The sequence below is a fragment of the Choloepus didactylus genome, chromosome 6 (assembly GCF_015220235.1).
Source record: "Choloepus didactylus isolate mChoDid1 chromosome 6, mChoDid1.pri, whole genome shotgun sequence".
Taxonomy (NCBI): domain Eukaryota; kingdom Metazoa; phylum Chordata; class Mammalia; order Pilosa; family Megalonychidae; genus Choloepus; species Choloepus didactylus.
In genome coordinates, this window is record NC_051312.1 from 151,506,874 (window position 1) to 151,532,206 (window position 25,333).

Below are 25,333 nucleotides of genomic sequence, written 5' to 3' on the forward strand. Positions count from 1 at the left end.
CCCAAGCACTGGAGAGAGGTTAGTTCACAACTTTACTTGCAAAATATGGACACAGCATTCGCCTCCTCAGACACTGAAAATGAAAAGTCTGGCACAAGGGGAAATTCATTAAATGGTGGTTTATGTCCTCCCACCCAGACTGAAGGAGGCCCAGGGATTTTGTCCATCTTGACTCCAACATGATGTTATTTCCATTACAGTTTGATAATAACGCTGCCTATTTTCTTAGGGTCCTCAGACACCTACATTTCTGCCCATAGCGTTCTCTCTCCCGCAAGCTTCATGTAATATCTAGAAGTTTACAATATACCAGGGAAGCTAATGAGTGAAGGGGAGGGAAGCAAAGGCAGTTTATATTTACCTGGCTTCCCCATGATCCTTTGACCCAGACCCTTTCAGTTGTAAGCAACAGAAACTCAATTCAAACTAACATGAGCAATGAAGGAACTGGGAACTCTAAGGGTTGGACATCAGGTTTCAGGCACAGCTTGATTTTACTTTCAGTGATGCCCTCTGCTCTTGGTTTTGCTTTTTCCTTCCTTTGGCTTCATTTTCTTGCAGACACCTCTGCATTTAGGGAAGATGGCCCTCTAGCAGCCTATTTTCCAATAGCTCTCAGAGAACTCTCAGGGAAGAAATGGATTGGCCATGCCAGGGCCATGCACCTATGCCTATGCCCACAAACCACTTGGAAAGTGCACTGGGCATCATAAATGATGGCCCAGGGCCCAGAGAAGACTTCACAAATGGAAAGTGACTCCATCTGTGAAGTTCTTACTGACTGTCATCCAGCACGCTGATTCTTTTTTTTAAGAAAGCTGATAATAAAGACATAAGGATTCAATGTATGTCTGTGTGACACTGTGCTAGGACTTTAATAGCCTTCACTTGGGTGAATCCACAACAGCTCTGTGAAGCAGATATTACAATTTCCACTTTGGAGATGAGATGAGAAATCTGAGGATCACAGAATTGCAGCTGATAAATAGAATTAGACTCAAATCCAGATCTTCTGACTTTACATCTTCAATTCTATCTGTCATATTGTAATACCATATTGCTTCTTTTTGAGATGATGATGATAATTTCTAGAAATCAAGGCCAGATGACTGTGCCTATAATTCCAGATAGAAAGCACTGAATACTACCCTTTGTGGGACTGTGGATTGAAATCTCTGTGTCCTCTATCTACGTGCTGTTTAGAGTCAAACTTTCATTTTAACATCAGCTTAAGAAAATTAGGAATCAGGAAACCTTCTGCCCTTGGTCACTTCTCAAAGTGCGCCCACATAATTCAGAGATTATTTATACATTGGAATCAGTCCTTGACTTAAAAAGTGATCATGTACTGGATCTCCATCCAGGGTGGCTGCCACTGCAAACCCTTTCTGTGGAGAGGGACTCGAAGAGGTAGAAGACTGTCTCTTTCCTGCCAAGGCGTTCTCCCTCCTGGAGTGATGTTTCCAAGTCCAAGCTGAACCTTGCTCTGCCCCAGGTGTGGAGGGCAGGCCCACTCCCTCCTCCCTCTGCACCCGGGTTCACGCAAGCATCTGGGTCTGTAAGATCACCCACTGTACTGAGCCTCAGCCGAGGCAGACCACAGCGGGCAGACGGCAGAGCAGAGCAGCAGCTTTTGTTAAGCCCTGAACATTTTTTCAGTGCTGCTCTTTAGATTTAAGCTCCTGCAGTTCCTGCCATAATAGCGGAGAGAAATAAAAAATGCTGTCCCCACACCTCCACCCCTCCCTCCCTTCCTCACCATGCCCCACATGTCTGCATCACACACACACCCCTCCTCCTCCCCCTCATGGTGGCTTTTTCTCGGCTAGTCCTCTGGGTCTGTCCTGTGATGTCTGTGCAATTGTTCGCCAACTTCTGTGCAATTGTTTGCCAAAGTCTGCTCTCAGGGCTCCACTGGGGTTTGCACATCAGAGCAGCCAAACCCCACACTGACCTTACTTGACCCATGACATTTGGTTGGGTGAGGTGACAGGCGTGTGTATTGTGTGGGGATGGGGGGCAGCAGTTTGCAAAGAAGCAACCCCTGTTTGTACTAGCTCATTTCACATCCTGCAGAATCTTAGGTTGCCTGATGATGAAAATGTTTGTGAAAGACAATTCTGGCTGCTCTCTCAGTGGCTGAGAGATTCCAAAAGGGGCCAAGAGGTCACTCGGGTGGACACTCTTATGCACAATATAGACAACCCTTTTTAGGTTCTAATGAATTGGAATAGCTAGCAGTAAATACCTGAAACCATCAAACTACAACCCAGAACCCATGAATCTTGAAGACGATGGTATAAAAATGTAGCTTATGAGGTGACAATGTGATTGGGAAAACCATAAGGACCACACTCCCCTTTGTCCAGTGTATGGATGGATGAGTAGAAAAATGGGGGCAAAAACCCCAAAAAAGCCAACCAGCCAACCAAACAAACAAAAACCACCACCCAGCATTCTTTTTTAATTGTTCTTTTTCACTGAAATTTGTATTCTTATTATTTAAGTATGTGTGGTAATGAAAATGCTCAAAAATTAATTTTGGTGATGAAAGCACAACTATATAGTGGTACTGTGAACAACTGAAAGTACGCTTTGTATGACTGCATGGTATGTGAATACATCTCAATAAAAATGAATTTAAAAAAAGAAAAAAGAAAAAAAGAAAAAAAATCTGGCTGCTCTCTCTTCAGAAGTTAAAAGACTTCACTTTTTCCCATTCTTTATTCTTCATCCTCCCTTCTTTATTCCTTGTTATTTCTATAATAAAATTCTCTGGACTTCAGGAAGAGTGGATGGTGAGAGAATACCATCTTGCCTAAATTTGAGGTCCATTTTCTGGCATTAATTTTCTCTTAGGACCATCTAGGCTCCTCTGTAAGATATCTGATCCACGAACTAAGAAGGAAATGGTACATAGGATGCACCTGGCCAAATGGAAGAGGGGCTTGAGCTTCCTAACACAAAGGAAGGATTTCTGATTGTTGAGGAAGGAACTACGATTTCAGTAGCTTCCTCGATTCACAGCTTCCCCTCCACGAAGCTCCTTTAGTCATTTCCTCACTGCTAGACATGGGAAGCTGATCATATCCACACCCTCCCCAGTATGCCAGAACCAAGCTACCCACTGTTTGGGGCAGTTGCAGCAGTTGAGATCCCCAGCTTTAAGGCCTGATAGACCCTCAGACCAAAATGGAAATGGAAAAGAAACATGCTAACTCCATTATGTAACACATTTCGTTAGGCAAAGGACGGGCTTGGTTGAACAAAACTCTCTCTATAGCCCAGGATCAGGTATTCGACTTCAATTACAGCAACAAACTGCTGAATGATTCAATAAGTCTGTTTTGGTGACATTGTGTTAAACCCATTGACAAAATAGAGAGGAAAGAAAGCCTCTCAAGGAGTAAGTTAGCTGTGTTCTTTTGCAAAACATGAAGGCCTTTGGGAAATTTTACTCTATGTGGTAAATTCAAGCATTGAAAGAGATATAGCTCTCTAGGTAGTTTAGCATTTAACTGCACTCAGATCCCAAATAAGACTTTTGGTTCAATAATCCCTGAGGATATATTTTGCCTTAGTGGATACACAAAGTACGATTCTGGAACTTCTAATCCTACAGACTTAGTTCACGGGCACAGAGAGCCCTTCCCAATGACACATGGTGGGCACGTCTGACTTAAGTTAGTTAGCGTAATAAAACCAGTGAGAACTGGTTAATGGCGAGGATGAGCCACTGTTCTGTAGCTTTGCAAACATTAGCTCATTTAGTACCCTAACAACCCTGAGACAGAGGTATAACTACCCTTCCCATTTCAGACACTGGCCAGAGACCCTGGAGAGCAGACCTGGGTTAGAACCCAGCCAGATCCTGGCCCCACCCATGTTCTCACCCACCAAGCCATGATGATGATAACACAGGGCTGATGGTTGTACCTGCCTTGTACCAGAGATGCGCTAATGTCACACAGATGCAGGAAGCAACTAACAAGCATCAGACGATGGGCTAAGTCTCTTTTTAAAATGTTATTGCAATACAACAGGGCAAGACCTCTCAGCCAAGTCTCTAGAACCCCAGATTTACTGGGTGTATTTCTATCTCTAATTTTTAATTTAAGGTATCTCTTGCCTGCTGTATTTTGCCCTCCAGCTTGGGTTCTGGTCTCTATCTCAGTTCCAAGGAGCATCACAACTCCCACTATTTTCACTGGGCTTTCTTAAATTACCTATCGCTTCTTTGCATACGATGAAATAAATTGTATGTACCAACTGTTTGTGATTCAATTAACATTAAACACAATCTATGGGGTTTCCTACATTTTCTTCATAACTCTTATTAAATCGTAATCCCATAGACAATTAAAAACATCCAAACAAGCAAACTATATGTAAAAATGCCGGCATCTATTTGGGTCCCTCATGGCATTTAGCATAGAATTTTAAAGGCTGTGGCTCTAAAATGAGATAAAATAAGATATGATAAGATAAACCTGAGATAAATGACTCAGGTTCATATCCTGGCTCCACTGCTTACCATCTGTGTGGCTGTGGACACGTCTTCTCTGAGCCTCAGTGTCCCCATCTCTAAAGCAGGGGTGATAATAGTGCCTCTTCATAGGTTGGGAGGATTTAATGAGAAAAAACTATGCAAAATAATAAATCTCATGCCTGGCACATGGCAAATGATCAATAGATATCAATTATATTTATTAATTTATTATTGACCCATATATGGATGCTCAGTATGTATTGGTAAATTAATGGATTAATTGCAACTTAAGGTGAGGACATTACAAACACTAGAGTCCCTGTCTCTCTAGATTGGGCCTTAGACTTAACATGACCCATTGTCCTCACTGTTCTCTGGAGAGAAGTGAAGCAGTGGGAGGAAGCCAGTTTTTCTCCCATCCTACTCTGTTGTCTCCGCTGTCACCATAATTCCAGAGCATCTAATTGCACACGGCATGATGCTATGCACTAAACAAAAAGAGCTTGATGCAGAAAAAACTTGTCCATCAGGAGCTCACAGTTTTGAGGACTTTGGATGGACTTACACATTAGGACATAAGCATTAGAACTTAGTGGCAGGAACAAAAAGCTCAGTTAACAAAAACTCCTTAAGGACTGAAAGGGGTTTTAGAAATTGTTTCGATGCTCTGATTTCACAGATGGGAGAGTGAGGTTCCCAGAGGTAAGACGGCCTGTCTGTGGTTCCTCAGTTGATGCAGAGCTGAGGCGAGGGCCCTGGTGTTTGGCTGCCGCTGCTTCTCCAACCCAGGTCACCGTGATGCCCTCCTCCAAGGGGACCGATCTCAGTCACACGTTAGACGTCTGCAAAACTGCACTGCTGTTTCCATTTCTCAGCAGTGTCCACAAATGTGAACAGACAGTTAGTGCTTCTGTTCTATGCACTTTGAGGACATATACATTAAAATTATTATGGGGTTCCAAGGAAGCATCACAATTAGCTGTGGAGGTCTGGAGGCATATTACAAAAATGTGTGTCGAGGCATAGTAGTGGTATGACTTTGTCAGGGTCATTGAGGGGAGCTTCTGTGAAAGGCTAAATTCTCCAGAATTTTTGTTCACATTCTATAATGTGCTTTCCATAAGAGTAAGACATAAAATGAAATTATCAACTCCCAGGACCAGCAGAAGATCTCTTAAGAAGTCATTACTTCCATTCAATTGTTTCTGATTGTTATTCTCACCATCACCAAGGAGATCAATGCTTATAACCCCTTGAGGACATTTGAGAACCATCAAAAAAGGCTACACTCAGAATGTTCTTCAGTTTGTCTAACTTAAATCTGTCTTGCTGCAGTTTAAACCCACAAGCACTTATATTATTCTTATTCATCAACAAAGATGGATCAAAGTGTGTAGAATGTATTCATTCCTTGTCCTCTTTTGAAGAAGTTCCTCTATATCTCAAACCGCAGACCTTCTCAAATCCCAGATACGTCATCACTTTTCATGGTATCATATACACAACGGTGACTGTAGGGAATAAATAAAGTGAATGAAAAATAGGAGTGATACTATTTTTAAGAAAGTTATTTATCATTTTTCAAAGCAACTAAGTGAGAGGGTTGATTGGGAAAAGGTGAAAAAGGAAGACAGAAAAAAATTCTGTCATTGAGTGATATTTCCATTGCAGAGGAAAATAGTACTGACAAATAAAATTTGACTCATCTTTGCAAGTTTCACTGAGCATGAAAAGGTCCCTTTAAAATATCCCGTAAGCGGTTGCTGGCAATGAGATTTTTCCAGTGCAAAAGGAATCTGAGTTCAGGAGACCAGGGAATGCCATGGGAAGGGGATTTTTTGGATGCTCGGGGCTCTGAGACTGTCAGTTTAAAAAATGAAAGTCATAGAGCAGGGGCAAAGTGACATTTATCATTCCATCTCTCCAGGCTCCTGTCTCTTTAATCAGCTAGCCTGATTTGCCCAGTAAATGATTCCTCTGTGTGTGTGAGTGCGCGCGTGTGCCCGCATGCGTGTGTTGTAGCTCTGTCAATCCTTGGATTAGCACCAATGATTGCAGCTCGTAGGAGGGCTGTCCGGGGCCAGATTGTACAATGCGTTTCGGTGCCAGAGTATGAGTGGAGATAATTACTGAGAAGTCACACTCTCTCACACCCTCAGCTTTCTTGTCGTGTCCTTCAGCAAAACACTGGATTTAAATCTCCTTCCAGGAGCTTGAGAGCCACGCAATCTGTCAGGAAAGAGAGAAAGGAAAAACCGAACCTGACAAAAAAGAAGAAGAAAAAGAAAAAGAAGAAGAAAAAAATAATGAAACCCATCCAGGCAAAAATGCACAATTCTATCTCTTGGGCAATCTTTGCGGGGCTGGCTGCTCTGTTTCTCTTCCAAGGTAAGCACTTGCTATTGATTTGCCTACAGTAGACACAGGAATTGTACAATGTGCTTGATATGATTCGCAGACTCCCGAAGTCTGCCGTGCTGTGCGGTTTGCAGGTGAAGGAGCTAGCATTTAAATAGCGTGGCTGGGGCTTCAACCCCCCTACCAGGCTGTGAGAATATTGATTTGATTCTGGCTGCTCCCGGAACGGGGGAATGTATATGCATAAGTAAAATGTGTCCGATCTTGTTAGGTACATGGGTATGTGCTGCTTTCCCTCCGTTTACTGTGCAATCTTGTGCAAAGACACATGGAGCACGCATGTAAACAGGGGAAATTAACAGCATCAAAGGGCAGCAGGGTTGCTACTGTGTTGCTTGTGTTCCTGGGAAGAAATTACAAGAGGAAACTTTAAATATCTGCTAGTAAACTTGCAAGGCTTCTAGAAGGAGCAGGCAGGAAAATGCAGGCTAGAAATTCTCAGGTAACTGTGGCTCCTGGAAGGTCCTGCTCAGCGATCCAGCTTCAAGGGATAAATCAATTTGCAGCTGCGATGGACAGCTGTATTAGTTTTGAAGGTGTTTGCAGGGGTGGTGGTGGGGAGGTTTCTGGAAAGGGGGATAACAAGCAGAAAAAAGGTCGCTGGACTCTGGTGCTTTGAAATTAGAGAAAGATTTTCTAAGTTGAAGGGAGAGAGGCAATAAGAGCCGCATGCTAATGTTCTGTTTATTTGTCGATGGAGGAAGCTGCAGTTGAGGTTGGAGCTGACTCTCTCGCCTGGAGTGCGGCTGTGTGGCTGTGTGGGGGGTGCATTTGGAACCTACTTCCACCTTGGGCCCATCTGCTGCTCTGTGTGGACCCCCACCTGCCCCAGCTCTCATGTTTCAGCAGCAACATCCTTCACTCCCCTACTTGCTCCCCACCCACCTTGTGTTTTGGGGGATCTGTTATTAAATGTCCCTAAACTCAGAGGGATAGCGATTGGCAGAGAAACTTTGCCTGGGTGGTCCAGTGGGGCTCTCCAGGAGGAGCAGGTGACAGAAGGAGGGTCCAATGCATTTTATTCCCAGCGGAAAGTTCTACCTGACAGTGTAAGAAAGGATGAGGGAGTTCCACCCACCCCGTCCTCTTTTCCCCACTGCAGTATAGAATTCTCTGGTCTTGATTAAGTTCTGAGCTCTAATCCTGCTGACCCTTCCCGGAGGCGAGGCTTTGACGATGGCCATTGCCCCCTTGAGATAGGTTGCAGTGGCTACACGTGGATCCACAAAAGGACAGAGGGGCGAGGCTGGAAAAAAATCACTTACTTGTGAACCCCTTGGCCAGGCTCAAGCAGCAAGGCAAGAGAGGGCTGGAGGGATCTGAGTGGGATGACGAGGGAGTCTGTAGTGGTGGATTTTGCGAGGATATACTTGGCATTGCCTCTGCCTCTCCCCCCAACCCCAGAGTGGCAGGGATCTCTGGATCTCTCTCCTCTCCCCGGGGGCATTGGTAGGCGGGAGAGTGGAGGCAGCTAACTTGAGGCATCCTTGGTTGACTCTTCTTACGTAACATGGAACTTGGCAGCAGTGTGCACGTGTGTGTGTGTGTGTGCACAAGAGCACGTGTATGCATGTGAGTCACATTCACACGCATGTGTGTGCATGTGTGTGTGCATGTATCCTGGATGCAGAGGGGCTCACACAGTGAGCAGTGGGGAAACTGAGTTAAAGACCGGGCACCTTCTTTCAGCTTCTATCACACTGACAATACAAATGAAAACTAACCTGGCAGAGGTGAAAAGAGGGGTCAAAGCAAGGCAGAGGGAACTTCATAACCCTCACTGGTGCCCACCTGTCCTCGCCTTCTGTGCCTCTTCCCATCTAGAAGCATCAAACTGGAGACAATGGCCCAAGTCCCACTGTCTTGGCAGTGAGCCAGGAGCCCCAGGGCCATACTGAATTTACATATAAATTAGCATACAGGATTTTTTTTTCCCCATTGGAAAGAAATTCAGGGCAGCATAATATTTGCTCATACTTTGAGTCTTCCCTGAATAGATAAGTAGAAAGTGTTGGTGCAAAATTCTCCAGGGTGAAATCTGATTCTGTGGTCCTGTTCCTATTTGGGGATGTGGGTGATGGCGGCCGGGATATCTCAGACCTCCTCACATTCTACCAAATCCTGAATTCGCTATGGAAAATAATGGCCTTATTTGTGCAGCCTACTCAAGTCAGCTCTGAATAGGCATTGACGTGTCATCATGGAGCCAAAGGCTGCCCAATTTTAAAGGCAGAATGACCCCCGCAAGATCCCCACTCTGCATACCGGATGGAAGTGGCAAAGGTGATGTCTGTTTTCTCTTTCAGGAGAAGGAAGCCAGAGCCTGCCAGCTATCTCTTATCAAACTTACAGGATTACCGAGCCAGCCGGTCTGGCTTGCAATAATCCGCCCCTATTGCATTGACCCAGTGGGACTACTTAGAATGCAGTGCACATTCCAAGGCAATTTTTTTTTTCTCCTCTGTTTTTGTTTTAAGCTGGATCTTTCCAGAGCTGCTACTTCCTGTGTTTTCTGCCTCTTGCAAAGGTGTCTGGGGTGGGTGACAGTTATGGAGCCCTCCAGACCTGTTCTTCCCCCTCACCCCAACCAGCAACCATGATCCAGCTTAGAAAGGAGGGCATCTCTGCAGGAATCCGTGCTGATTAGGGACGGGTGACAGGAGGGAGGGGAGATTGGCTCCCTTGGAACTCTAGACCCAAGAGGCACCCGGGTTGGTTAGCTGGAAAACCCTCTCTCCTGGGAGCACGAGCAGGGAAGCTGGATTGGGAGCTGTTCCTTTCAGCACACTGCCCACCTCCTCCCAGGGAACATCAGAGAGGAATGGCTGGTGATGCCCCAGCTACTGTCTTTCTAGAAACATGACCACGTCTCCTTCAAAGGATTTTTGTTCTTTTTAACACCTTCTGATCAACTTTTTAGACCCTTCTTTTCCTTTTCGCATTTTCTTGGATCTCTTCACGCCCTTACCAGCTCTCCTGCCCATTGGAGGCACAGACATAGGCAGAGCAGATGGGAAAGGAGACTGGGCTAAGCTCACACTCCCCTTTGCCCAGTGCTGAGGACACGGGCCCTGTTCCTGCAGCTCACAGTAAACATTTGAGTGCCAGTGCAGTGAGGCCATGCTTCTGAGATGCAAGAGAACAGATGAAAACCTAACAATGTTGACTGGCAAGGTAGAATATCGATTGGGGGTGAACAGACCCTGGACCTGATGTGGGCATGGTGGGCACTTGGCAATAAAAAGCAGCAGAGGGGATTTGATAAAGTGGAACCTGTCCAGCCATGCTGGGGGCTGCCAACTTGGGCAAGTTACAAAGCAGGTGAGCACAGCAAACCAATTCAGCTCACCTGTTGCTTGTCCTCAGAGTTGACCACCAGCAGTGATGGTCCTCTGAGCTTTTGATCACCAGGGATGGAGAGCCCAGCAGGGTTGCTTGAATTTGCTGCAGGGAGGCCATCCTTGGATTTATGCCTTCAGATACCAGATACAAAGCCTGGCCTGGTGGTGACTCTTCCTTTTAGGTACTTTTAGAGACGTTCTAAGCCCAGGAACCCCTTCTTACAGCTGTGATGTATAGCCCTTGGCTTCTGGTGTAAACTTCACTGATAATGCTAGTATCAAAGGGTGCTGAACTGGGTTCTTAAATTGTCTCTCCTGGTTGCCTGCTTGTGATGCTCTGTTCTGGACTGTCTTCTGGCAACTTCCTGGGGATCTGTTCTCTGCCTGCATGTGGTCTGGCAGAGCTGAGATTTGGGGATGGCTTTGCGGTGAGTGATCCAAACACTCCGGTGTTGGCGTTAGCCACAGCTTATCTCTTGGGTGGAAGTCGAGCTATCTTGATATCCTAAGGTGTGCCGGAATTTCTGAATCTTCATGTGACACGTGCTTTTCACATGAGCAAGAAATAAAAGCCAGCTAGACTTGCTACACCATTGCTTCTCACTCCTGGCGGAGCCTGCTTTAGTTGGACGGTCAGGTCTGGGATTTGTCTGTCTTCCAAGTATTTTGGTTTGGAGCTCATGGCCTGCTTCTGCCTACCAACCAGAATGCCAAAGATGCACAAAAGTTGTTTTATACCTGAACTTGGCAGAGGTCCTACAGACTCTCCAAACACTCCAATGCATGTGCCCTCCAGGTTTCAAGCTAGTTCTGGTGGCCTGAGCACAGCTTGGTGGGGGACATGTACATCTGAGCTCAAATTTCCTTCTGTTTTCTGCAGGGAAAACCCTTTCTTTCTGTGTCTGTCGCCCCACCTGCCTTCCAGGCTGGGGAGGGACTCCCCTGGGTGTTGTAAGGACTCATTAATGCTTGTAACACTGTAAACATGTGGTGCTAAGTGGAGCTCCATGCTGAGACTGGTCATATTCCTGCAGCTTACTTCCTTTCTGCTCTATTGGCTTGTTACATTTTTACTTTATGTCTATAGTGATTTGAAATTCAATAAAACAAATTAAACATAAAAATGAAAAAAAATGCAAATATAAGGTGCTAGATGGCATGAAGTTTGGAAGGGGTGGAGGGCGCCATTGCACCCATCAATCGCGTTTCCTCTCTGACCTGGTGGTGATGACTGTCCCAGGGACTTTGGTGCCCCTTCATCTCTTGTTTACACTTAGGGAATGCATGGGGAAAGGGCTGGGGGGCTTTAGGAGAAAACTGCAAGGAGTAGAACTTTCCATCCATTTGTAAAAGAAGATTTCTGCATGGAGGTGCAATGCAGGACTAAGTGAATGGCAGAGAGGGAAGGGCATGGGTGGGTGGGGGGTGGGGGATTGAGGCCTGGAGGGAAAATAACCCAGCTCTAATCTGGATTGGCAAATGGTGGGGATAAAGGTTGGGGGAAAGAGGACCTTACTCTCTGCGTTGATTATGATTTGGGTCATATTTTATTTTATGTCTTTATTTATTTGTTCAGTCTTCTGAATTATGCCTGCTCTTGCTGTTTTGCTGCTTAAATTTAAAAGACCCAGGTGCTCATCCTCGTTTCCTCTTCTTCTTTCTCTCCCACTCATCCCTCCCTCCTTTTCACTCTCCTCTCTCTCTCTCTGTGCTCTCTCCACCTTCCCTGTCCTCCCTTTTCTCTTTTGCTCTTTCTTTCTTCCTTTCATTTTTCCTTCTCTTCTATGGGAAAAGTAATTGATCAGTTGACAGATCTAGGCCAAGCTGGCAGGGGTTCTGTTTCATAAGGGCTTGCCTAGGAGTAGGAGGGGGAAATCTGTCTTCCCAGTTCACAAGGAACCCGGAGGGATGGGGAAACAGGAGGGGGCGGGGCAAGAGAGATCTGGGATCCTGTTGATTAGAGGCGCCTCAGCTATTTGGTGCCCTTGACTTTCTAATTTTCTATATCCAATTTATCTTTGACTGCTTTATGCTTTTTGTTTTTTCCCTCTGCTTCTGTACCCTGCTTGTTCCAATTTCTCCCATTCTTCTTTCTAATCACGCCTCCTTCTCTCTTCTCCTTTTCACTTCCTTCCAAAACTATGACAGGAAATTGCAGAATTTCTCCCACTTAAGTCATATTAGAGAAGTGGCCTTTTGTTTATTTACAAAAAGAAAAACAGAAACCCTGCCAAAAGAACTCTGTAAGTCATTTGCAAACTGCAAAACAACCCAACAAAGATGCACATTTTCATTGCTGAGAAGAGCATTTCAAGATAGACTGTCAAGCTAAGAAATCAAATATTGGAAAACACATTCTTCAGCTCTGTTACTAAGGACATCTTGGGTAACTAAATTGGATTTTTTTTTTAGAGTCTGTGAGAGCATTGCTCTTTGCGATCCTAAAAGACTGATCAAAAGACGTTGGTTTTGCTCTCACGTGTTCATTCAAATTTGCTCACTAGTTGTGCTTTCTTTGCCTTCAAGTTGGCAGTTCCACCAAATTCTAACCACAATACAAAGTCTATCTAGTTGTGTATTCATTCACTAGTTAGATCAACCAACAAATATTTATTGAGTGTCCACTATGCTTGTGTATTGTTTTAGGTGCTGAGAATGCTATGGTGACAAAAACCAACTAAAGGAAGAGACCACAGACCTAGTGCATTCTCCCCAGCTCTGGCTTGGTGGCTGTCCCTTTTGGTGAATTTGGAAGCACCGCTGGGTGGGCTAGCAGCATTGGGGGGTAGAGCCTCTGGTTCCTGTGAAAATGATGATGAGGTGGCAAGAAAGCCAACCAGCCTGCTATCTTCATTTTTAGAAAGCACACATCCTAGCTCTGCATTCATAAGCAATCAGAAGTGCTGCGTTTTCTACTCCATGGTATCCTTTGCCAATAAGGAGTTCATGGATGCTTGATGTGCTTTTAGTTAGCGTGTGAGGTGGTGTAAGCTGGAGTAAGTTAATTGGTCTGGTGGCGCTGTCTCCATTTTCTCTTGTCCTTTGAGTTGCTGGGTGCATCTCAGCAACACTGCCTCTCTCTCCTGTCTGACCACCTTCTTTGTGCCCTGCTTTCTGCACAGTGCTGCAGGGTCAGATAAGACAAAGGGAGAGCACTTTAGTGTAAGACCAGGGAAGAATTTGCCTCAGGCAGCTCATCTGGATGAGGCACATGCTATTTATGGGACCTCTGTGTGGGATCAATATTTCAGAGTAGATCTGAGATAACCTCCCCTTTGAAGATACTTATCATTCCTAGTTTAGTGTTCCTGGAATAATACAAATGTTGTTAACCCAGGGAGTTTATTTGCTCTCCTCTGCTATGATGCAGGGGTTGAAACATGAGCCTTCTATCCACCCATCTACTTATATTTTCAGTTTTTTGTGCCCAGAGGGAAAACGCCTTCTCATGGGCTCACACTCTACTCTAGAGCCACTGCTGAGCCTTGCGCCCAGAATGCTTTAGGATGGCCAGTCGCCTATCCGCTTCTCCTGCATTTCCATTCTGTTAGTAGTTATTATTCTTAGCTTTTCTTATTTAACAGAAAAGGTAACTACCTTTCTCATGGATCCACAATTTTTTCAAGGCAAGCAGCTTCTAGCAGTTCTGTGTCTCCTGACTCTACCTTAGAAGTGGGAAGGTCTTCACAGGGAAGGTAGAATGTGTGTTTATTTGCACTAGTCTCGTTCTCTAAGCAGTGGTTCTCAAGATTCTGTGCAAAAGAATCACCTGGGGAACTTCATACAAATACCAATGTCTGGACCCTACCCCAGAGCTATTAAATCAGAATCTCTTGGCAACACAGCCACACATCGATTCTTTTAAGAGCTCTCCATGTGGTTCAATCCTGCAGCCAGGATTGAAAACTATACCACTAAAGTAATCCCAAACTGCTCTATGTCCTTGGGTGAGACATGTTGCCTATCTGGGCCTCAGTTTCAACGTCTCTAAAACAAAGCAGTCATATTAAAGATTTTCAAGTTTCATTCCATGTTCAACACTTTGTGATTCTGCAAATAGTCTTTATGAGTATAGTACTTGATAGGAACTGGTGCTGGAAGAAAATACTCAGATGCAGTCTCTGAGGAAGCTAAGGATATAGACACAGCCATAAACAAATGAACAAAATCAGAATACGTGAGTGGGGTGTGTGTGTGTGTGTGTGTGTATGTGTGTAAGAACTCCGCACCATATTATATATGCTATACTACGTATCCATACATGCATGCATTTATCTATCTATAAGGCATCCTTAGGATAGAGGGAAAGTATTCACTAGACACAGTGTTTCAGGAAGGGGGAATCAGGAATGATAATGATTCTTAACTGATCAATCCCTAAGGCTTCCAATAAAAGAAACTTATGTGTTTTAAGAATGAATGTGTTGAAGCTGTATTTAGAAAGTGCTGAGGGATGATGAGGCTTAGAGCTGCATCCTGAAGTCTGAGTATTGCATATTGTATTTCTCTCTTCCCTGGCCTCATGGACCCTTCTCCCAAATTGGTCATGCAGCCCCATTACTTCCATTGCTCTCCTTCTCATGGTCAATAAAAATTCAAGACCCAGAACCTCGAAGGCAATTTTGCAGCCTAAGGTGTCAAGCCAAATTGATACTGGCTCTACGACCCAAGTCCAAAGTGGGGTTTGAACTGTTATTACCTAACACATTTAGGGCTTTATAGTCATATAGGTACATCCCACAATTGTGTTAGTTTCTTTTTATTTATTTAGACATATCCTACTTTTGACTCCTACTGAGTTTACACTCATTCCTTTCTCTAAATATGCTATTAAGCAATACTGCTCTCATCTTTGCTTTCAGTTGATATTTTTTTAGTCTTTCTTTTCAATGGTGGAAATTTTGTGCAATTTAAGCCCATTGTTTAAATCCATTGGGAATATTTTTGTATCCATATAAGATATCACCATCAGCTTTGTGTCATCTTCAAATTATATAGCCATGCCATCTCCATATCACCCAGGTTAATGATACAAAAAAAGCAACATGATAGATCCAAGGGTTCAACCAAGTTCTTACTTACGTTTTTATTCAATCCATTCCAGAATTATTCAGACCGTACTGTGTGCTAGGCATTGGAGATCTACACATCAATAAGATAGACATGGTTCTCACACTCAGTGGAATAGACAATTCAATATGGTGTGTTAAATGTTGGGTTAAAATCAACTCATGTTCACACTGACAGCATTTAGGGGATTTTGAAGGTTAAATGAAGTCTTCAGGAAGGAAGTGATATGAAAGCTGAGACACAAAGGTGAGTAGATTTATCCAGGTGAGAGGAGAGATAAGTGTTACAAGGAAACATTATATGCAAAAGCCTGGAAGCAAGAAAGCATGGTAGAAATTCAGGAAACAGAAATCCAGTTGGGCTAGATTGAGTGCATTTATAGGTATAGGAAGAGAGTCAAGAGGCATAGGTAGAGAGGAAGGTGGGGATCAGAACTCGGAGGGCCTTATAGCCCTTTTAAAAGATTTTATACTGAGAGAAGAGGATGCATTAAGGGGTTATATATCAGGCTTGATCAGGTTTGCATGTTTAATTGTTAAATAATAATCTTTGGGCTATTTGAAAATGTGGTAAATTTGGGAAATTAATTGAAAGGGGGAGGACCAGAAGCAAGGAAACCTCTTAGGGCATGTTGCAATCAGGCAAGAGGTAATCGAGGTGGGAGTTGCAGAGACAGAGAGATGTGGCATGGTCAAGAGCTGTGGAGGGAGAACGTTAAGACTCGGAAACAGATAGGAAAGGGGATGAAAAATGATAAAGGAAGGGAAGGCAAACTTCTAGTTTCTGGATGAATGGAGTACAGGAAGAGAGTGGGATTTATGGAGAAGGTGATGAATGCAATTTGGGTCATGAAGGGTTTGAAGGAGGAGCTCCCCTACATGAAGTTAGCTAGATGGATCTGGAACTTTGGAGAGATGTCTGAGCTTGAACAAAGACAGTCATCAAAGCAGATACAATTAATTACCCAAGGCACAAAACAGAGAGTCCTGAAGAGACAGGAGGGCAGAGCGCTAATATTTAAAGGTTGGGGAAGGGAAGAATCTGAGAAAGTAGATTGAAAAGAAGAGGCAAAAATAGCAGAAAAAACAGAAGAGTATGATGTCATAGAGGTCAAAGGATGTGAGTTTTGGAAAGTTGATAAAAGATCAAGTAATAGTATACTTAGTGAAAGAATATTTTCCATCCCTTTGGTGAGAACAGTTTTATGGGGTACAGCCATAGGGTAGGGCACAGAAGTGGGCTGAGGAAGTGGATACAGCAAATATATGTAATTATTTCAAAAGTTTTTCTGTTAAAAATGGGGGAGGGAGTAGAGAGATAGAGGGTCATGACAGTCTGAGAGGATTTTGTCATTGATTTTTTAAAATGGTGTTTTGGTTTGCTAAAGCTGCTGAAATGCAATATACCAGAAATGGATTGGCTTTTACGTCATAGCTCCAAACCAGCACAATTAATGTCTTAGCTCTCAGCTGCTAAAACAAATATAACACTATGGGTTGGCTTAAATAACAGGAATTCATTGGCTCATGGTTTTGAGACTCCAAGAAGTCCAAAATTGAAGCATCAGCAAGGTGACGCTTTTGGCCTGAAGACTGTGGCATTCTGGGGTTAGCTGCTGGCAATCCTTGGTCCTTCCCCAGTACATGGCAACACACATGGAGGCGTTCTCTCTTTCTCCTCTGGGTTCTGTTGACTTCCAACTTCTTTTCCACATGGCATTGTCTTCACAGAGCCTCTAGTAATAGGATTAAAACCCAACCTCATTCAACTGGGTTTTAAACATAACAACATACTGATGTTACCTAAAGGTAACATCAGTAAATGGTCCTATGTACAATGGGCTCACATCCATGGGAATGGATTAAGAAAATAAATTTTTTCTGGGTACATAATTCAGCCTGCACAGATGGGAAAGGCCTGTTTAAATGCTGGAAGTTAAGGGCTCACAAATGGGAAGAATGAAAGGAAAATATAGGAGATAACTGACCAAGTGAGGTCCCTGATGAAGCAAGAAGGGATGAGCCAGCTGGTGAGCACAGGTAGAGGAATTAGTCTTGAAGAGAAAGAGGGAGACTGATTCCATTTCTATTAAAGGAAGAAGGAGAAACACATTGGAGTATGTCCATTATGATTGGTTTCAGCTGCCAATGACAAAATCTCCCAATAAGAGTGACTTATTCTCTGTCAGAAAAAAAAACAAAAACAACAACAAAATACTGCATGCTGTCTGTCCATGGCTTGTGTGCTGTTCCTTAAATTCAGGGACTCACAGCCTAGTCATTTGGGTCTGCTGGGCATGGCTTGGGCCCTGTGGGTAAGATGGAAACACCAGTGCATCAGACAATGGGGTGAAGGAAGAGATGGAGAAAGGGCAGAATGCATGTGTGTTCTGTCTCCTAGAGAATGTTCCTGGAAGCCCTCACACGGTATTTCCCATGCTTGATTGGCCAGAAATAGTCTCATTGCCATGTCTACCAGAAGGGAGTCGGGGAAGCTTTATCCATTTTGCCCAGAGAAATCCAGAGACCTACCACCATGAAAGAGGTGGAGTTTGGGCATTCAGAGACCGTTAGCTCTCCTTAGAACAGTATGAATGCGGGTAAATTTTTAAGTCTGGTGGCAGGAAGTTGAAGGATTTTGCGTTTGTTGGCTTTCATTTTCTCTGAGCATGATGAGGGGAAAATGGTCTGTGTCTGCACACACGTATGCACAGGTATATGTGTGTGTGTCCATATATCTGGAGGCTCGTTTTTAAAGAAAGCAGAAAAGGACTGAAATTGTTGCTGGTATAATGGGAGAGAGCTAACTAGTGAATCACTCCTTTTCTCATGACATTCTCTTTTCTCTGGGCTTTTAAAAGATAGTATGATCTACCAGTATGTTTTTATATGATATCTCTTCATTGTTTTTTCTGGTTCTGGTTCTTCCATTTAGGACCTGGTAGCAGACCGTTTCTTCAACATACTCACAATTCATCTCCTACTTCTTTCTTGTACTAACTCTCTAGGGAATTACAAACTACACATTATATCTGCAGTTTACTGAGCATATCCAGAAAGAATGTATTTCTTGATGTCCACAATGATCAGAATATCCTGTGTTCATCCCAGTTCTATCATTGACTCTAACTTTAGTTGAGTTTTTCTCCAAGACTTTATTGTCCTATTGGTAAAATAGGGACACTTAAGCTTCCTTGGAAGATGGTTTTCATTTAATTTAATTGTGATTGTGGAAACTTCTGTCACTAAATACATACTGGAAAGTAAAAGCCAACCTCTTTCTAAGGTTTATTGCAAAGGGCAGGTTTTAGTGGTTATACCTCCTCTTTGGGGTCATCATTAGCCAATCCTCTGCCCTGTTTCTCTCACTCCTGTGCCTCCTGCTTATGAGTGATGGCCATACCTGTCCCTCCTCTACATCTCTCTGCCAATGTCTCAGCTCAGACTTAAATCAGTGCCTGCTGGACTAAGGCAGCCTCTTTATAGGCCTTGCTCCTACAAGCTCAGACCCAACTCAGCCCATTTGCCATCTTACCAATAATTATCTTGCTAAAAACAAATCTGGTCACCTCAGTCCTTTGTTTAAAACATCCATTAGCTCCACTTGTGCCTTAAGTTTCTTTGCTAGTACAGAAGACCCTTCCTTCTCTGTCACACCCTCCCTGTCCCCAGCACCTGCTGGCACTTTCTGCCCCTGGACGCCATCTGCCTATTCACAGTGTGGAGCCTGTGCACAGACTCCTCTTCTGCAGGGCTGTCCTTCCTGAACTATCTAGCACCATGGAACCCTACACTTACTTGCTTTGAAAATAAAAAAGGCTGAGAAAGAAGAAGAAAACTATTTTGAGACCTTCTCACACCTGAACATTTCCATACTTTGCCTTCCTGGGTTTCCCTCCTGGAAGGCTCCTTGTCTCCAGTATGCCCTGTGTTCTAGTTTGTTAATGCTGCCGGCATGCAAAACACCAGAAATGGATTGACTTTTATAAAAGGGGGTTTATTTGGTTACACAGTTACAGTCTTAAGGCCATAAAGTGTCCATCAACAAAGGGTACCTTCACTGGAGGATGGCCAATGGTGTCCGGAAAACCTCCATTAGCTGGGAAGGCACATGGCTGGCGTCTGCTCCAAAGTTCTGGTTTCAAAATGGCTTTCTCCCAGGACGTTCCTCTCTAGGCTGCAGCTTCTCTCCAAAATGTCACTCTCAGTTGCTCTTGGGGCGTTTGAACTCTCTTAGCTTCTCCAGAGCAAAAGTCTGCTTTCAACGGCCGTCTTCAAACTGTCTCTCATCTGCAGCTCCTGTGCATTCTTCAAAGTGTCCCTCTTGGCTGTAGCTCCTCTGCAAAATGTCACTCTTGGCTGCACTGAGCTCCTTCTGTTTATCAGCTCATTTATATGGCTGCAGTGATTTAATTTAGACCCACCCTGAAAGGGTGGGGTAACACCTCCATGGAAATTATCCAATCAGAGTCATCACTCATAGTTGGGTGGGATGCATCTCCACGGAAACACTCAAAGAATTACAATCTAATCAACACTGATATGTCTGCCCACACAAGACTACATCAAAGATAATGGTGTTTTGGGGGACATAATACATTCAAACTGGCACACCCTGGGAAAACAGGAAAGTGCCTGTGCTATGTAATGTCATTGGACAGTGGTTCTCAATGCATCATCTGGACCGGCAGCACCACATGAGAGCTTTTTAAAGAAGTAAGTTCCCACTTCATGAGCAAAACCTACTAAATCAGAAAGCCTGGGGCTGGGCCCCAGCAAGCCCTTCAGCTGATTCATGCTTAATTTTGAGAACCACTAGAGTAAGGGAGTTGTGAAGCATAGATTGGAAGGAGCTCTTATTTCAAAGGACCACCAGCAGATCCTGGCTTAGGAGGAAGTAGGAGTCCTGGGCCCTTCTGTCATGGGAGGGGTCTCAGTTTCTCTCCCGTGCATCCACCTTAGGAAAAAAAATACAAAGAGAAAGGGAGCTTGTCCATATGTATGCTACATCAACATTTAAGCTATACATGGCTATGCATATTCCCTTTTGCTAGGGTTGCAAGATTTAGCAATAAAAATGCAAGACAGTCAATTAAATTTGAATTCCAAATAAAGAGCAAATATTTTTTATTATGCATGGCACATACTTATACTAATAAGTTATTTGCTATTTACTTGAAATTCAAATTTAACTGGATATCCTGTTGTTTTTTTTTATCTGACAACACTACCTTTTTCCTATAAATTTTAGACACATAAAGAAAATATCCTGATCAGAATCACTTGTCTAAAAGATAGAACTGAGTTTTAATAGCCTATTTCTTTATTTTTAAAGGGAAGTGTGATATGGCAGGGAAATAACAAAATAAACCGAAACAAAGAATGGCTGCTGTTTCTGGTTCATTAGATCATTTGTAAAAATCTGCATCTGAACAAAATCAACAACGACAAAAACAACAACAAAAAAAACAAAATACAGGGAGAAAGAAATAAGATGTTTTTTGAAAGGGGCCCAGATGCCAGGAAGTTCCTTCCCTCAGTTCAAATAACTGACCAGGAATCATGGACCAGGTTTGGATCCACGGGCACCCCAACAGAAATACGGGATATGGAGCTGCCTCTGTCCCTCACTCAAAGCCTCCCTGGGGCCCTGGGTGCTGGCAGGTTTCCTGCAGCCCTCCCACCCCACCCCTTACCTGTCCCAGGTGACAGGAGGCCACCTCAGAGGGTGGGGCCGTGGTGCAGAGCTGGGGATGAATGACAGGCGCCCTAATGAGATGCAGCCAAGGGAGAGGCTTGCTGACAGAACGATTTGCTGGTGTCCGGAATATCTGCCCAGCCAGGGCGTCGGGAGGAATTTGAGGAATTTCAGGATTTAGCATTCGCCTTGGTGTCAGGTGTTCTGGGAGCCGGCCTGTCTCCCGCTGCATTTTCCCCAACCTGAAGCCTCCCCGTGCTACTCTGCGAGGCTTCCAGATCCCGTGGAATAACCTGTGAAACTGTGTTTATTCCGCCCCTCCTGATCCGCTTGTGTTTATGTAAATGACTGGAAAAGCCGTTTTCGGCTTATTTCTGAAGCTTAAGGGCTTCGCGAGAAGCCTATTATTGAAAAATCAGAAACAGAAAAGCAACTTCTTAGACAATGAATGAGCAGCTCGGTGACTGCGCATGCAATGCTGGCTGCGCCGCTGTAACTGGCTGCATTACAAATAGGAACTCCCCTGGGATTCAGTAATCAAACACGTGGCAACAGGTTGTCTGTTTCAACAGAGTGAGTAATCAAAGGAGATTTGCAGCTAATCCAAATACAACAGAGAAGTATCCAAGAGAAGCTCAGGAAAGGAGAATCTAGAAGGGGTAGACCCGCGCTTTCTGAATTGGAGCCTTTCTAGACTTGTGGATTCCATGTGCAACGGGGAGAGCTGTAAGGTGCGGGGTGAAGTTGATCTGTCTAAGCAGGTGAGGCACTCACCACAGGGAAGGGAAACTGAGGCTCAACTGCACCTTGCAGCCGACCAGAAAATTAACCTCATCGCTCATCTTCTACTTGTCCAGTGATGTTAAATCTGGCAAAGAGTTAACCATCATTTGGTTGCTTGCTTCCAAGTTCTGAGTCCTATACTGGATTGCGGGGAGGAGTGGGGTTGGAGGGGGTGTAGGACTTGCACCAGCTGGGAGGTGCTAGGTAGAGAAAAGTGACTAGGGCTTGGGGAGAAGCAGCACTTATCAGCGTTTCAGGGAGAGGGTTCAGTGTGTCTATCTCAGGGCTTGGGAAAGTGATCTCCCTGGGGCAGCATTAGCACGACCTGAGATCCTGTGAAAAGTACAAACTCTCAGTCTCCTACAGCCCACTGAATCAGAAACCCTGGGGGTGGGCTAGGATCTGTGCCCTGAGAAGCCTGCTCAAGTGTGGACCCATGGTCTGTCTTACTACCAGATGCTGTTTGTACCAGGTACTGCATGGAGCTGCTACGTGGATCTGTGGAGAGCGTGCGTGACCGGTTGCAGTGGACATCCTTGGACAGGATTATGCTTAAGCTTTAAAAACAGAGCAATTCAGCCCTGACCCACCCTGTCGTGATCCTCCTAAATGGAAGGGGCTGTGGGGAAAGGAATTTAACATTTATTCAGCATGTACTAGGACTGCATCCCAGTCACTGGTAAATGTTTTGTGCATGATGTTTTTATTGGACCCTAGTGAAGTGGATGTTGTAGATACCACTTAGAAAGGTCACATTGTCCAGGGGTGTGGCTAACTAAGCCTATCTACTTTTCCCACTGCCCCATACAGCCTCCCTGGCACCCAGGGGCTCTGTCCCCAGCCTGCATTGGGTGCTGCCTACACACAAAGCCACCGCCAGGCTGGGCAGGCCCCTGTTCTGTCTCACCACCCCTCCCCCACCCCACCCAACTCCTTGCCTCATGTTAATTTCCCACCTGAGTACTGAGTACTTTATAAATAGCAAATCTAAAATGAATTTTCTACCAGCAATCATTAGCTCCCTTGACAGCCATTAAACATTCTCGCAAGCAGAGTGAAGTGACAAAAGGGATTGATTTTTACAGTATGCTTAATAGGGAAAAAGAAAGAAAGGTGTTGACAAGGCTTTTTTTTTTTTTTTTTTTTCCAATCCTGATATCACGGGGAATTTGAAATCAGTCAAATGACTTTTATCTGGGAAAAAAAAAAAGATTAGGGTTGGGGATGGGAGGAAAGAGGGTGGGGAGACAGAAGCCAGCCGCTTTCCCAGCACACAGCACCCTGCTCAGTTCATTTCTACATCCCTGACAGGTAAACATAAAGTTAGTTACCTGCTGCCAGCCACCAAGATGAATATGTCAGATTTAATGCTTCAGAATATATAGGGTCTAAGCTGTAGAGGGAGTGTGCGGTTTGCAGAAGGAAAGAGGGTGGTGTTAGAGGAGAGGAAAAATAACCAATCTTCTGCTGAAACTATTGGAAGGAGCAATGTGTTGCTGCAATAGTTGAAAGTCATAGGAGGCTGGCAAAGGAGGCACTGTAGCTGAAAATTTAACTCTGATTTCAATTTTCATATTTGTCAACAATAATTAGAATCAAGAAATGTTTTGCCACAGTTCTAAAATACTAATAAGTAAAGGCCTTTGTAGCGTAGTTAATGGAGTCTTTTTTTTTCCTAGTGGTCTAGAAAAATTCCATTAAAGCGAAAAGTCATACTGGATTACAGCACTTCAACATCCATCGGCTCTGCTGCCGCGGTGATATCACCGCTGGAGACCGAGGCCCCCTGTTTAACCGCAGAGCCACTGGCTGGGAAGGTGGTTTGGGCTTAATCCATCTCCTCTGTCTATTGCTTCTGACCCGGAGGGGCCTCCGTGGTTTCATGGCTGGGGTAGAGGAAGCCAGCAAAGGAGAGAGGGCAAGGGAGAGGCAAACTGAATCAAGCATCGCCATTTGAAGGGTGAGCTTCTAGAAGCATGGCCTCCTGGAGCAGGGGTTGGTGAGGAGAGCAGAGGGGGTAATGGTGTCAGGTGGGCATCTGGCCCTGGCTGGGAAAGGGGAGATGTGTTTTCCTCTTGTCACCAACTTGGGCGTCGCATCCTAGGACCAGCCACCCAACACCACCCTCTCCAGAAAGCTCATTCCTCAGGGGATGAGGATTTGATTCATCAGTCCAAGGTCTTTTATTTTTGAGCCACTTGTTCCTGAGGTCCCTGAGCCTCTCTCTGGTGCCCCAGGGACATCATTGCAGGCTAATATGCAGTGCACTGGGTTTCATCTTTTTAACAAAGGGGGCACGTGAAGGCACATACATGGCTAAGTCTATAATAACCAAGAGTCAGGGCAGCTCCAGAAGGGGCCTGGGCCGCCTTGCCTCCCTTTTCCCACTTCACCCACTGCCTCCCTTCAGTGAGGCATTAAGCCTGTGCTAAACCTGCCCAAATGGGCTGGAAACTCTCTCTGAAACACCCTCTCCTAAGCAGACTGTTTATCTGATCTCTGAATCCAGTGTACAGAAGGGCCCCACTGTGACATTAATATCCCTTCCCTAAATTCCAAAGAAAAACCACAAACTGTCAGTTTGAAGTTCTCTACATACACCAAACAAACAACAGAAGACAAAACAAAACAAAATAAAGCAATATAACAACCAAAAATAAAAGAAAAACCCACAAACAAAACCGACATAGATTTCCCTCCCCTCTCCAAACAGTCCCCCAACATGTGAAATTCTGCTTGCCTTGGCGTAGTGGTGGAGTGAGTTGAAGTTTGCTAACTGTAAGCCGTAGCTGAGAGGAGATGCAGGAATGTGCTAGAAGGGTAGGAGAAGATGGCCAGGTCTACAAACCCAACCAGAATAAATTAGACATTGCAGAAACCACTCAGGGCTCAGGGGAAGTTAAGTCCATCCTATTTGTGGTAGGTTGAGTAGAGTCCCTGCTAAATCCATGTCCACTCAGCACCTCAGAATGTGACCTTATGTGGAAATAGGGTCTTCGAAGATGTGATTAGTTAAGTAACCATGAGGTCATACCAGGATAGGATGGGCTCTAAAAGCCAGTGACTGCTGTCCTTATAAGAAGAGGAGAAGGCACACGCAGGGGGAAGACAGAGGCGGAGAGTGGAGTGACACAGCCACTGGCCAAACAGTTGGAGGGGGTCAGGAAGGATTCAGCTCCAAGGCCTTCAGAGGGAGCTTTGGAATCCCGCATCCCAGGCGCCCTAGCCATCCCCTGCTCTCTCTGCACTTCTCAGAGTGAGTCCAGGGCCCTGAGCTCCTGCCCACAGAGAACAGACTCTCCTTTGGTCTCGGCCACTCTCGCTCTCTTTCCCCGCCCACCACTACGTAGCTGTCTGTCGCTTCTCTTTTCCCCAGTGGCGTGTGCCAGATCTTATCCCTATTCAGCACTTCAGGATGAAAGAAGGAAGGCCATATTAAATCCACCAGTGATACGCACGGCAGTTGGGAGAGGCTTTTGTTGTGTCATTTCCTACCTCCTTCAGCCTATTAAGCAAACAAAAGTGCTTGTGGAAT

General features: G+C 44.6%; 1 protein-coding gene across 1 annotated transcript in view; it reads left to right on the forward strand.

Annotated features, from left to right (window-relative positions):
- Window positions 1-6,488: 6,488 nt before the first annotated feature.
- Window positions 6,489-25,333, forward strand: part of NTM (neurotrimin) — a 1,043,036-nt gene continuing 1,024,191 nt past the window's right edge. Inside the window, exon 1 of the mRNA XM_037841980.1 lies at window positions 6,489-6,877. Coding sequence (XP_037697908.1) covers window positions 6,796-6,877 — 82 coding nt within the window. The 5' untranslated portion in view covers window positions 6,489-6,795. The remainder of the gene's footprint in view (window positions 6,878-25,333) is intronic.